Consider the following 14601-nt stretch of genomic DNA (forward strand, 5'->3'; position numbering starts at 1 on the left):
CACAGGGGGCCTTGGCCTCTGTGTGCACACCAACAAGTCAAGAGAGCAGGGAGATTCTAAACATTTGTGATGAGGCTTACCTCAGGGCTAAAAGCCAGGCTGTTTGGCATTACATTGATTAGTCTGACACACCTTCTTTGACCCACTTACACCAATGTCAGTCCTCATAGTGTTAGGAAAGCGATCTTCAGATATTAAAGTTGGAAAAAATGTGTAACAGCTAAACAAATTTGAAAAAATGAAAATTATAAATTAATGGAAAACAATTCAATAAAATGAAATAATGATAATGTAGTAAAATATACACACACTTTGTGATTACACAAAATAAGCACACAAATAGGATTACAGATTTGTTTGAGGCTGATTTTCAAGATATTTATTATCACAATAATCAATAAAATACCAGCAAGTATAGGCCAACGACAAAGGTTAGTCTGCCACTAACCTGTGCTGCAATTGTGAACGTGTGAAAACTTGTTAGCAAGTCAGCCTGGTAGTCAGAATAGTTAAAAGTAATAAATAACTTATGAGCTACAGTGCTGCACCAACAATATACACTTTTATATAATGAATTTAAAATTAGATTCATCCATTTTAGAATCAGTTCAAGAATTATGATGGGTGTTGATAAAGGGCTCATTTGATGAGGCAGCGGGGGCACTTCAGACAGAAAAGGTTGGGATCCACTGCCCCAGTAAATGTTCTCATCATTTATTAGATAGAATATAAAATTCTCATGCCTGGTTTCAGCCTGGAGCCTGACAGTGCTCAGGCATAAAGTAAAAACGTTGGGTTGTGACTGTCAGAAAATTCCTTTCTGTACACATATCGTGAATTGCTGCATTGATACCGTATGCATCTGAAAATTCAGGGAGACTGATGGTCTGATGATTATAGTGGTTTTCCAAGGGTTTTCTCCCCTGTTGCCCGGCACTGCAAAGGGAATATGTATAAACTAAATGAAAGCTCATTTTTACTGACTGATTTGACACAAGAGGAATCTTCTCTGCAACTTAAATATGTCTAATTACAGCATTTCATGGTTTATTCAACTGACTTTATTTTCTTTATGCATAAGATATGAAAGAAATTAGAAATTTATTACACATCTCTTAAAATGGTAGAACAAGATGCCTTTTAATGTCTTTCTCTCTTCATACTTCATGTGCTTTTCTGTTGCTGCAGCCTTTACGCCTTTAGTTACCAGGTTTTTTTTTTACGGGTAGTCAGGTAGAAAGCACTGACATTCACTGTATTATGTTGAACCTGTGGATTAGTGTGTAAGGCTATGTGAAGCTGCTGCATCCAAAGCAGTGAACGTGTTTGCTCTGTGCTGAGAGGCTGTCGGCATCAGTTGCAGAGAAATGCAGCATGAATGGACAAGAGAAAGGCAGTGTTTTGAGTTGATCCTGGGTTATGGTGTGATGGTCTCAGGCTGGAATTGCTGGAACAGACTTTGAAGTAGCTCGGGTTTTTCATCTCTCTCTCTCTCTCTCTCTCTCTCTCTCTCTCTCTCTCTCTCTCTCTCTCTCTCTCTGTGTCCCTGCCTCCCACATCTGCCGCTATCATAATAACAAGCAATAACCCTCTTTCAGCAATAACCAAGACTTTTACGCCCGTAATGTGGCTTCAATAAATAATGTCATGTTTACCAAGGGGCCATATTTTACAGCCTTCTCTCTTGCTTCATTTTTTTGCCTCCTCATGTTGGAGTACAGAACATAATGTGCTGCATTATGCACACTAGCACCAACACACATTAGCACATTATCAAATGTTCCGATACAGAAAATAACACAGCCCATCATGCATAATCATAGTACACATTAGGAATGTGCTTTGAAAAATCAGCTTTCTCGATGTGAGGTTTGGTAGACATGCATGTTGAACGTCGGCATGTGCACATGCGAGGTGGACAGCTTTCTCTGGGCCCTGTTGAAAGCAGCAGCACAAGCACGGGGGCGCGTTTCATTAGTCTGTCAAACTCAATGATATTTAGAGCCACACACCCTCGGCCAGGACTGGAAAACTCAATCAGCACTCTGATTTCATAACCCTGCTTGGTGACAGGGCTTATTTTATCGCCCCGCTGATTCATTCTAATAAACGCTGGCTGCCCAGCGCACCACCGCTGAAATACAACCTCCCCTTTCTGTCCTCCATGGGTCGACCCGAAAAAGGGGAAGGCAGTGGGTGGGGGGGCAAGGGGATAAATCAGAATTGTGGGAACTGGAGGGTGCAGATAATCCATCGCTGGTCCGGCTGTAGCTAGCAAGTCTGCCACCGCATCCCTCCCTCCCTCCACACCCTTTAGCACAAATCAGAAGCCAGGACGGTGTTGATCTGTGAGGGCTTGGTGGGGCCATTGATTGTGGACGACGGAGGAGGAGAAGGGCGATAAATAATCGGAGGCAGAGTGCGGAGGGTGAAGGAAAACAATTATCTGCGGAGGTGGAAAGCACATAAAGTGAAGAATGATAAACACTGTGAAATATGATTGACTCCAAGTGATATATGGAAGCTGAAGGACAGGCGGAGAGGTCTGTGTGTGCAGAGATATCCTTGAATGGAATGGCTGTGTGCAAGTTGAGGACTCACTATACAGCCCCGGGCCTAACCACATTTTCCTGTGCGTCTGTGTTTGAATGTGTCTCTTTCTCCATAGACGACAGATGACATTGTTTCGTCGGCGGAGTGCTCCAGCGATGACGAGGACCTGGAAGAGTGTGACTCCGGACATGCAGGTGGGATGGGTGTGTCGAGTTGTGCTTGCTCTGAACCTGGTCTATTTCTCCTTATCTTTCTTTGATTTGCTACCGAGGAGCCTTTCCTCTTAGCATCATGTCCCATGGGAGCTTCAAGTGTAACTTCAAATAAAAAAAGTCCTCCGAAAAGTAGCCACTGTGAGTAAAACACACTAGTGTGAAGGGTTCTCAGTGTATATCTAAAGTTTAAAGAACTCTTTGGAGATGGATGAAAGCAGTGAGAATTCAGTAAGTTTCTACATCCTTAGCATGCTCTCTGCAGGAAGCCACAACTTTTACTTTAACGGTAAATAAGTAAATGCACACATCTTATAGTCAGCCACTCTAGTTAAAGCTCATACCTTCGTCTCTTAAACAAGTTACACTTAGCTATGGGGCCACTGGTTGCAGACATGATGAAGCATTGATACTAATTTTGTTCTCTCAGCATTCGGTCGAGAGCAAAACTTTACCCAACAAAGTACGAAATTAGTATCAAGCCCCATGTCGCCCGCACTGATGCTTCAAAATGTATCTGTCCTGTACATGGTTGATTTCCTCTTGCTGTGCGTGTGTGTGCGTCTATCTTGACAGAGGATACATTTTGAGATTCTTTCGAGAACAAAGATGCTTTCAGCATAGATACTGTGATATGTAGCAGACTAACTGCAACAGAGCCTCTTCCTCCCTTCTCCTTCTTCTTCTCTTGTTTGTACCTCTGTTTCCTTCGTCGGAGGCTTGCCTTTCCTGAAACACTCTAATAGAGAACAGATATCCTCGAATTTCTGTGCGCATCGTCTCTCTTCCCTCCTCCCTACACACACACACACACACACACACACACACACACACACAAACATATCACTTTGTGATTACATCAAAGTGATAAGACATTCACTCAGTGGAGTTTGAAAATAAAAACAGAGCTGGAAATAAAACCGCAGATTTAAAAGGAGTGGTTATTTTGAGGCAACTTGGGTTTGGACGACTTCTGAACAAGCGACTGTCAATCACACTTACGCCCAGGAGCAGTTGGCACATATCCTAATAGTGTGGAGTAAACTAGGAGAGTGTGAGCTCTGTTGCAACTGGCTCAGTATGAGAAAAGCGTCTCCCCTTAGGCGCTCTGGAAATCATTAACAGCTCAGGCTATTTGATTGCTTCACTGTCCTTCAAAACGCCATCACAGCCGACTAATTGATGCTGCGTTAATCTGGCTAAATATGGCTCAGCGTAGCACCAAGCATATGTCCACTTTTCACTGCTCATAATAAGCCTAAGTTGAAACAATGCATTGCCCTTTCACTTTGTTATGTGCGCTCAGAGAAAATAACAGATAATCGAGCATTTATTTATTTCTCTCGGAAATGAGGTCTTTCCGTGTAATTTAGTAGATATTCTGTTAGTAATTTTACCATTTTCCTCCGATCTGTGAAAGGAACTCATTTACTTTGAAGCCTTATCACACTGTAATAGCGTTTGTTTCCTTGAAATTATGACCACATTTAGGTCCTTGTGCTTATGGCTTTTTGATGTGAAGAGAAAGCCATTTTCTCCATGCCTTCATGCAGTATTTAGGTGCTTTATCTATAAGCATGAGTTGCTTTCTTAAGTCAGAGATTATTGAAATTGAATGGGCAAATTTTTTACGGCTCATGTGTTTCGTTTTACGTGTCCCGACTATTAAAACCTCAAACCCAAGTATTCTCAAAAGTGGAAGTGCAACAAAGTGTAATGTGTAAGTAGTTTTTACTAAGAAAAAACATGGTACCCTCCCCTCATATAGTGGCAACATATGTAGTCATACACACTCATACATACTGTACATTTCACCATGTTGACACAGAAATTCATATCCTCATTCCTTGCCCCGCTTCCAGTCGTATGAACAGTTGCATGACATGATGTTGATTTCTTTTCTGTTGCATTTTGTTTGGTTTTTTCTCCTGTGATGCACATATGAACATCTCTCTTCTGTATCGATTTGGACCCAGCTGCTGGGTTTCTTTAAGATTTGAGCTTTTTGTTTTTGCTTTACTTTGGGTCCGGGGCGGGTTGAGTGGGGTGATTTTATTTTCTTGTTTTGTTGTGGTTGGTTTTTTTTTTTTTTTTTTTTGTTTGTTTGTTTTTTTTTTCTTTGGTGTCCTCCTCATCATCCGTCGTCCATCCTCCAAGCAAGGACAGAGCCGCTCCTCCCGTTTTTGCCTCATCTTGTGCCGCATGAACTTTTGGTGGTTGGAAAATTCAAAGTTCTCCTCCTCATCAAGTTTGTGTTTATTTTTTTGTGCCATATGGCTTCTAAAGAAACATCCTCCCCCCATTTTCAATACAACATAGGGAAATGAACGGCAACAAAATCTTTTCTTGCCATCATCCTTTTTTTGGCCTTGTGCAGGCAACCCCATTCTGTCTCAAGAAAGTTGTGTGTGAAAGAATGACTCCCTGTCTCCCCTCCCGAGCGTTAACCCCCACCCTCCCCCTCCTCCATCCCGACTCACCCACCTTCTTTCTTTTAGCCTTTCTGCATATACATGTCTGTTTGAATGCAGATGGCATAAAAAGACTTTTATTGCCACAAAGTATATCTGTTTTTCTATTCTATCTGTTGCTCCAAGTAGAAGGCATTTGTGGCATGCACACTGTACTGGACTGTATCGCAGCTCTATAGACTAACTAATAACCCTCTCCCCCCCACACACTCTCCTGCTTCTGCATGGATATGATTGGCATCCATTTTGTGTGCTGCTTCTTTTCCACCCATAAGTCTCAGGCTAACCCCCAGCTGGCTTCTACTACATGTCAGTGTATGTTCGGGGCTACAGCAGTGGGTGCAGGCCCACCGCTGTTCCCCACGGCAGCTCCTCCCTCAGAGGCGTCTTGTGTTTGTGCTTGTGCCTGCTGTCTCTGTCTGTGCTCCGTCTGTGTCTGCCAAGCAGCCTGTCTTGTCTGCTGTACGTGGTCGTCTTGTGGTTGTGTTGTGTCTGTTTAATAAAACTGTTAAACCTTACCTTTACCTTTTATCCCATGTGAGTTCCACAAGAGAAAATAAAGAGTGTGCGGTGATTCTTGACAATCCTCTGAATAAGAACTGACCACATGCACTCGTTCTCTAGCTGGTAAAAACTACTTCCTGGAAAAGACTGATGAAACATAAAAGATGCTCAGTTTAGAGAGTGGCAAATACCCAGTCAATTTATGATTTAATTTCACAGTGATTAACAGTGTCGCAGCTTGTCATTACCATGTAATCAGAGCAATTTTGTGATTAATACATAATTATATTGTAGTAATTGATTCAAATGATTTTCATAAATAATCCACTAGTACAAATCAGAAGGTTTGATTTGTACATACAGTACCTACAAGTTGCTAAAATGCTATCAGACGTTAACATTTGTTCAACCCGATGGAAATGATTTGTTTCAATTTAGATTGATAACAAGTACATGTATATCCTTTTTCTAGGACTAGCCAATGCTAAACATGCACAAGTTCAAAATGATAGATCTTTGTGGCAGCAGGCAGTTTCACCTGTTATACCAGGAAAAGCACAGCTGTTATTAATTACATTAATGATGGCTTTGTTGCCAGTAAACTGTGTCAGGGAGACACTATGCACAACCCCTAGGACATGAAACACATAAATGGAATGGAGTCATCATTATTGTTATTACACCTGTGTTATTTCCTGCTACAGCAGCTCGATATGTCTGCCACGAGAAAGGCATATTGCAGTGACTCCCCTGAAAGCTAAGTAGTATAATATGAAAAGTATCTGTGATATGTACAAAGAAGTGCTCAAACCAAAATAACAAAAATACTCGTGGTCAGGACCAAAGGGACCCACAAGAACATTTTCTAACCCACGTCCTCTATGTTTAAGGTTTGGTTGAGTTTAGGCAACTAAACCTACTTGGTTAAAGTTGGTATAATTAGAATCATTTTAAATTAACAGTTGATCAAGTGACAATGTTTAATTTAAAAGTTGTTCATTGTTAGAAACCTATAGAGAGTTATTATCTTGCTCTGCACTTCACCTCCACTTTTTGGAGCATTTTAGCCTCTTTCAGGTTATTGTTTTGGTTATACAACTTGCAGCTTCACTGTTTTGGTTTATTCTTACAGTTCTCATCAGTGTTGTTTCCAGATGCAGCTGTTTTCAGATAAACCCACTTTACGCTACCTGACCAGTACCAAACAACTAACAGGCAAAGTTAGCAACTAGCAGCTGAACGTAGTGGAGTATTTAGCAGCTAAACTGCCAGATGTTTTTCTCAGGAGTTGGTAGAGACCAAAACAAAACTAAAAGGAGAGAAAATTTGACTTATATTCATGGGTGGCCAGAAAATATGATTCCAAATGAATTAAAATGTTGCTCCGTGTCTGCACATTTACCGTATCAACTTTATAAGATGATAATATGTCGATGTGTTTACAGCTTGTTTCGTTGCCCTCAAGTAGCCAAATAATCAGGTTCAGAGATAAGGCAAGATTGTTGTCATTAATAAAAGGGAACAAACACTGATTGTTGGTAGGCAATGGGACACAATCCCTGATGGAGGGGGCGTATGCTTTTTGCACCCATTGCAGCTTCCACGCCATTACTTTTTGCTACACTATAAACACATCAGACTACTTCCTGTATTGCTACTGAGCACAAATATACTGGTAGGTTGTTTCAGTCTGCTTGAACAAACAACCAACACGGTCATTCTTCTATAGAAGACAACCCTCCTGTAAATCTCTGCAAGCAGGGTAACTGTTGCACAGTTTGTGGCTGTCAAATAGATTGTAAAATGATTGTTTATTTAATAAAAGGGCCATAAATGGCCCTGCATGCGCCATTACCCTATCAGCCTTTGATGAAGTGGAACACAGATCAAACAGATGTAACATATTTATAGGTGTCCCCTCATCTCATTGGCCTTGGGTGGGTAAAGTGGAGAGTCAGAGGCTCAAATTAATGTTAGCCTGGAAGTATGGATGTAATATTGTGTGATTCCTTCACTGCTGTATATGAAGAGCCACGTGTAGGGTACAGAATGAAGTATGATAGGAATGGATCACTGAGTTTCCTTGTGGCGTCAGCTACGGCTTCCGTCAAGCCCCATCGGGCCAGCTGTCACTTCAACACAGGCCTCAGATCAGTTTAAAGGTTATTCAGCTGACACATGTCCGCCGAGTGCAGAGGTGCAGCCTAATGGCTGTACAGCAAATCGACCAGCTGACAGGGGCGAGTCGCCACGCCTGCTCAAGATGCCAATTTAATATGCCACACTGCTCCCAGCCGCATGATGACGGATTAAGAGCTACCTGCCATGCGCTGTGGCTTCAGGACACCCCGGAAGAAAGCTCTTCCTCCAGCCAGAGGTAGTTTGTGCTTCCTTATGGGACAGACCTCTTTGATCCCTGGAGTTGTAAATGGAACATCATTCAACTTTTAGGATGGAAATGAATGTCCATTAGTGAGAAATTAGGCTTTCCCTGGCAGGAGTGTGCACAGGCAAGATAAGATAATTTAATGGCAGGGTAAAGTGCTCGGCTTTTTAAGGTACATGTTTCCAGAATGCTCAGCCATTGCACAGCACACCAATATAATCCCTGGCATGTCCCTTTAAGTGTGTCCGCGCTGAGAATTTGTGTGTTGCTGGCTCTGGTAATCAGCTCCCTACCTGTAGTGGGTAGAGGTGAATGAATCTGCTACAGCAGGTCTCTGGGCACAATACATGCAGCTACAATGGGATTTCAGGGGCCCAAACCACTGACTCACCCACAATTTGCAGCGTTGAAATCGCATTGACTCAGTTCATCCATGGTTGGTGCTGGTGCACCGGCTTTCCACTTTTATGGTGTAGCGTCGTCAAATCCCTGACACACCGTCGGGATTCATCTCCATTCGGAAGCCTCAGCAAACGCTGGATGGACACGGGGATCAGGCCAAAAGAGAGAAAAGAGGGAGTGGAGGAAAGTGAAGAGAAAGTGCTGCTCCAAGATTTCTGCATCTGTAGCCTCCAAGCTGCTGAGGTAGTCAGTCAATCAGCCATTTAGCAGTAACTATATTTACTTTAATTCCTCTTCAAAAGGCAGCGCAGGCATGCAAATGATGAAAAGGGAAATGGCTTTAAAATTCAGTTTCTTTCATGCACTCATTTTTGTAGATCCGTTTTTTTCTTATTAAAGCAAAGGCTGGTCAGTAGACACAAAGAAACACTTATTAAACTGAAGTCCTGACTCCCTTTGGCCTAAAAAGAAAGAAAAAGTCTGTAACTAGCTGTAGGTCTAGTGGAGTAGAGAATTATTTGCTTGGGAAGCAGAGGCTTAGAATAAAATCCCCATCCATCTTGACGATGGTGGAAAACAAATGCAATCTGGTTAAGCAAACCTATTAGAAACCGCAGTGTTTGTCTGCTTCAGAAATGCAGCAAGATGTGCAACGCTTGTGCAAGAGCTTACATAGGATTAAAGTGTTTACCAAAACATCAAGGTCCTCTGCACTGACTTTACAGGAGACCCTTCCCCTCTCATCCAAATGTTTTGTTGATATAGCACAAAGCTAACAGTTGCCGAAAGCTGTTAGCCAAGGATGGAGTGAAGGGATGCAAACAAGGCCAAAACAACAAGGGTAGAGTTGGATAAATAAGGCCACGGCAAAATCACTTACTCTGTGGCACCATTGTTTATTTAACAAGGCAAGGAGTTTGGCTCTGTTATTGGAATATTACCATATCCATGCAACAAGAGCATTATATGTCAAAGAGAAGATCACACACTGCACTCACACAGTAAAAAGTCACTGTTTATCATGTCAGACATTACTGCATTCTCTGGAGCATGGTTGGATGGTCAGGAAATTCACATTTAAGACGTCAATGTTGATAATACCCAGTCAACACAGTGTGACAGATGCCATATATCCTCAATAATGTTTAACTCATAGACCCAGTTTTGCTAAATGAATGAGGTTTCTGGAACCAGCCTGCAGAGGAGGAACCAAAACCTGATATCTGAAGACAAATGCGCCTCTCACATCTCCTTAAACTCACCACAGGCACAAATAAACCCGCCACCCTGTGCCCTCTTGTGGAACTCCTTCCCAACACGGTGTTTACCTGTCAAACAAAGGCTGTTGGTTATGCACATAACACAAAGCATCTAAGCATTTAATAAAAACGTAGTTCATTCATTAACAGTCTACTCACCCTCTAATTAGCAAATGCGGTGGGGCTAAATGCCACATAATGTTGGTTATATATCACCCATGGTGCACCCTCTCCCCCCTGTTAACTGCTGATGAATGGTTTCTTTGCCTGAGAGAATATCCTACAGCCCTTTGGTGGCAGTGACCTTTTACTGACCTTTGACCCCTTCTTAAGCCCCTTCCCCTACCTGACCCCACCCTGGCTTGCTGTATTGTTACTGTATATTACTCTCCCTAAATGCAACTTACTTAAGCATGCATTAACCCCACTTCTTATAGTGGAACTAAAATCCAAAAGAAAACCATGTCTTATTTACCTCTCTTTCTCTGACGTACATCCAGATTGCACGCCCTGTCCTGTGTTTTAAAATACTAACAAGAGAAATGTATTGAAGTAACTAATAATAAAGAGTTTATTATTAGTTAAGTGAAGGTGGTGACACTTTGCCTATAAACTGTCCCCCTCTCTTTGTCTGCCTCAGTGTGTGCTTTCTGGTTGTTCATCTTTGATAGTGTGAGAAATTTAATGCCTTACTTTCTTGCTTGCTAATCTGTTTTATTTTTGTCTTTTTGTACATATATGTTAATACACATATATGTGTATCTCTCTGTTTCTTTTCTGAAAATGTTCAAATTTTAACTATCTGCCAATTTGCTAAGAATCGCTATTGCCAATGTTCTGATGATTTCTTTTTTCCCTAATTAGAAAGAAACTTCCTCTTTTCTCTATGAATTCATTGCTGTTTAACACACAAAGGAAGGTTTTTAAGATTGGGTATCAAAACAATGCAGCTGTATTGGGATTTCAAATTCAAGTCCTCATAGAGAAAAAAGAGAAGCTACCTCCAAAGTAGACCCTCACCACTATCTGTGAAAACTGTTCCAAGCTGTTTCTATGCTGATCTCTAATATTCTCCTGTCATTTAATAGCTATCTCTGATTGAAATTTGGATTTAATCAATGAATGAGTCGATTAATTTTGTGCATGGCAAAGAAGTTGCAGCTTAGGGTTTGTAAAACTGTCAGTGTTGAGAGTGCTGTTCTCTTTTGTAGATGGGCATGTATATGCTCATTGTTTGTATATCCCCATCCCTTCCTTACAGCCAAAAGCTCTAATGCCGCCCGACCGCTTCGTGCCGCCTTTACATGGACATGGCAACTGATGTACACGTTCACCCCCATCTATGTCATTTCCTTCCTAGTATGTTCATAGGTCCCACCCCGTCTCACACTCCCTGCTCCCAAACCCTCTACGTAAAGATTCTAAGATATGTACAGTCATCCATTTGTTCATTACTGATGAACATTTAAAGTCAAAAAAAAAGAAAAAGTCATATAATCAGGCTGTAGATATTTATGGAGAGATCTATCAAAGCAAGAATTATAGATATACAGTTTTCTTTTTTATACAAAACTAAATAATTATCAAAAGAACAAAAAAAAGTGATATTCTGAACAGAATGGTGAAGATTATTTTTCATGTCATGATGTGTGGATGTATGTGTTGTTGCCTCCCTGTACCATCCTGTCTAAAAAGAGAAATATATACTAATTAATCAGAAGTTGTTAAAACGAAACTAACCTAACTTGTCCAAAGGCATTCTTACACAACTTTCTTTTGTAAATTTTTTTTTCTTCCTGCCAAAATCATGCGGGCAATTTGTTGATGTAAGTTGACAAAACTGATGGTATGCTTTCTTCCTTTGAAAACTGTTTTTTGTAGGCTTTTATGATTTTCCGAGCTGACTTTGTTTTTACCTGTTTTTTCTACTTACTTATTACTAATCCCTTTCTGGATAGCTCTATCTGTGGCTTTACTTTGTGAATGTTTTTTTTACAATGTTTGCTCTAACTCTGAACTCTTTTTGCAATGCCTTAATTATTATTTCCGTTTCCTTCATTTCTGTTGTGTTCTTTTTCTTTATTGTTCCAAAAGGTTTGCATCTCTTTATAGTGCCCTGTTTGTGAGCCTTTGCAATGTACAAACAAGCCACTTTGGCAAGAGGATAAGCAGCTTCAGTAGACATCTGAATGTTTCAAATTCTTTGTAGTACTCAAACAACAGGTTTAGCCACTAAAGCATGTGGCATCAGGTATTCCAAAATGAATTTATTGTAAATGGGTGGATGAAGAAATGTTTTTAGCTCCGTATGTCTGGCACTTTGATGAATACTACTGTAATAGCACTCTCCAAAATGAAGAACACATGTCACGAGACTCTCCCATAAAACAGTGCAAACCAGCAAATCAGCAAACATTCAGGTGTCGCTGAACTGCCCGGTGACTTTGTGCCATTGTGGTAACTGTAGGGGTCAAAAGGCAAGAGGTTAGGGCAAATAGGGGAGCCTACTAATGTTGAGAGGGAACAGTTACCTTAATTTTTTCAGGACAACTTGTGAGTGGTGACTTTTTACTGGCACTGTTTTCTTATTTAGACCAGTGTGTGACCCTCTGATAGACCTAAAGTACCAGTCAGGTTTTTAAGAGGCTCAAAGTAATGTTTTCAGACTTTGGAGCGCTTCCGATCTGTGAACATTACCTTTTCCTTATTAGTCCTCTGTCATTTTTCCGCTTTATGATGCAGAAGTTGTTAGTATTTGTTTGCTCATGTAGGTCAGCAGAGTTAAAAAGTGCCTCTCTGAGCAACTACATGAAACACCTCACAAACAGTTTCTCATTTCAGACTTAGTTAACTTGCTTTCAAGCCCACTGGCTTGCGCTTGAATTGCAAACAAATGCTAATAGCCTCTGTTTCTTTTTATCCACAGAGCACATCTTTTGGTGCTTAAAGCTTTTTAATGGACTAAAAGGGATTTACATTTTAAGATAAATGAAACAAGCCTCTTAAAAGCCTCTGTTTATGTGGAGAAATATGCAGCATTGCCAGATAGAACTAAATACAGGGCCAAAACCGTGTGGCATATACACAAAGGGTTTTTCACACCATTTTTATACAATCATGATCAATTATGAATATACAAGCAGCACATAGAAAGTATAATAAGTTCATAGTGCAGTATAAATGTAGCTCTGATAAAGCATACTGCTATCTGAGAAGACTTAGGTTATGTATGAGGAGTCAGTTTGTTGTGGCTCACCCTTGTGCATCCCTCAAAGCCTTTTGATGCAATGTATATTTTATTTATGGCTGTTGTTTTCTTTCAGTTTGGGTCTTGTTTGGTTCTGAGTTTCATTGTTTTTGCACTGGTACAGTATTTTCTGTTCTTTCTTTCTTTCTTTGTTTATCTTCAGTTCATTTCCTCCCTATGTTGAGCTTTGCTTTTTACGTTCTTTGGTTACCGATTCTTTTGGTGTTTGCTTCTTGCTTTGCTGACGAAAGACTTTCCGCCCTCTGACTGGTGTTTGTTCCTTTGTTTCACTTTCCAGGAGGGGAGCTAGTCATCCCCGTGCTAGTCGAGGACCCCATAGACATCCCTTCTGTATCCACCCGTTCTCCCTTCATCCCCCTCCCCCCAACCCTCCGCCCCGTCCTCACCATTATTGAGACCACCAAAGAATCCTTGGCCATGGCCACTGAGGCGGGGGTACCTTGCTTGTCGGACCGAGGCAGCGATGATTGTGATGATGGTGATGGTGGTGATGATGGTGATGATGATGATGATGATGGCATGGTGATTTCGGGGTTTGGCTCTGGCGAAGCTTTCGACTCTAGCCTGCCCCCGACTGACGATGAAGATTTTTACACCACCTTCTCCCTGGTAACAGATAAGATCTTGACCACATCGGCCTATGAAGGTGGCTACAAAGCCCTCGCACCCAAGTGGGAGGCCAAGGACTTGAGGCCTAGCAAAGCCTCTGAGGCAGGTAGGACTACACCCACCTCGCCTCTACCCGACCTCCGGGGCACGCCACCGGCGGCAGTCCCCTCGGACACGCCACCCAAGCTGCCCGCCGGGAAAATGAACAACCGCGAGGTAAAACCCCCACAGCCGGACATAGTCCTGCTGCCCCTGCCCACGTCCTTCGATATGGACGGCACCAAGCCACGGGGCCCCTTCATCACCTCACCCATGCTGCGTACGGTGCCTGCAGCCTTGCCCACGGTGCCTGGCGTGGTGCGGCGGGTGCCCCCGGGGGCTTCAGAGGTGATCCGAGAATCCAGCAGTACCACGGGCATGGTGGTGGGCATTGTCTCAGCCGCTGCCCTCTGCATCCTCATCCTCCTCTACGCCATGTACAAGTACAGGAACAGGGACGAGGGTTCCTACCAGGTGGACGAGACGCGCAACTACATCAGCAACTCGGCGCAAACCAATGGTGCTGTGGTGAAGGATAAAACACCCAGCGGCAGCACCAAAGGCAGCGCCAGTAGCAAGAGACCGAAAGACAAGGACAAGGAATATTATGTATAGAAATCAAGTCATTTCCCAACACATAAAAAATAAAACTGTTTGGAACAAAGTTATAAACATTTTGACAGTACCATATTGGCAACTGTGATTTAAAAAGGATAAAACCTCCTGAGAACTCAAGGCTACTGAGTCACTGAAACATTTACAAAAGAACTTTGGCTTATGGAAGCACACTTACTATTGTAAGCATAACGGAGAGACAATGCAGTACAACTTCACCGGGACTCAACGTGAACCTTTTTAAGGAGTCCCTGCTGGAGACATTTGGCAGTGTGAATAACAT

At 42.0% G+C, this 14601-nt stretch overlaps 1 protein-coding gene across 1 annotated transcript in view; it reads left to right on the forward strand.

The window, feature by feature from the left end:
• The window catches only part of LOC121199408 (neurexin-3b), a 260973-nt gene extending 246655 nt beyond the window's left edge, over positions 1 to 14318 (forward strand). The window contains exons 24-25 of the mRNA XM_041064054.1: positions 2669 to 2756; positions 13333 to 14318. Coding sequence (XP_040919988.1) covers positions 2669 to 2756; positions 13333 to 14318 — 1074 coding nt within the window. The remainder of the gene's footprint in view (positions 1 to 2668; positions 2757 to 13332) is intronic.
• The last annotated feature ends 283 nt before the right edge of the window (positions 14319 to 14601 follow it).

Source organism: Toxotes jaculatrix, chromosome 19, assembly GCF_017976425.1.
Source record: "Toxotes jaculatrix isolate fToxJac2 chromosome 19, fToxJac2.pri, whole genome shotgun sequence".
In the NCBI taxonomy this organism is placed as follows: Eukaryota; Metazoa; Chordata; class Actinopteri; family Toxotidae; genus Toxotes; species Toxotes jaculatrix.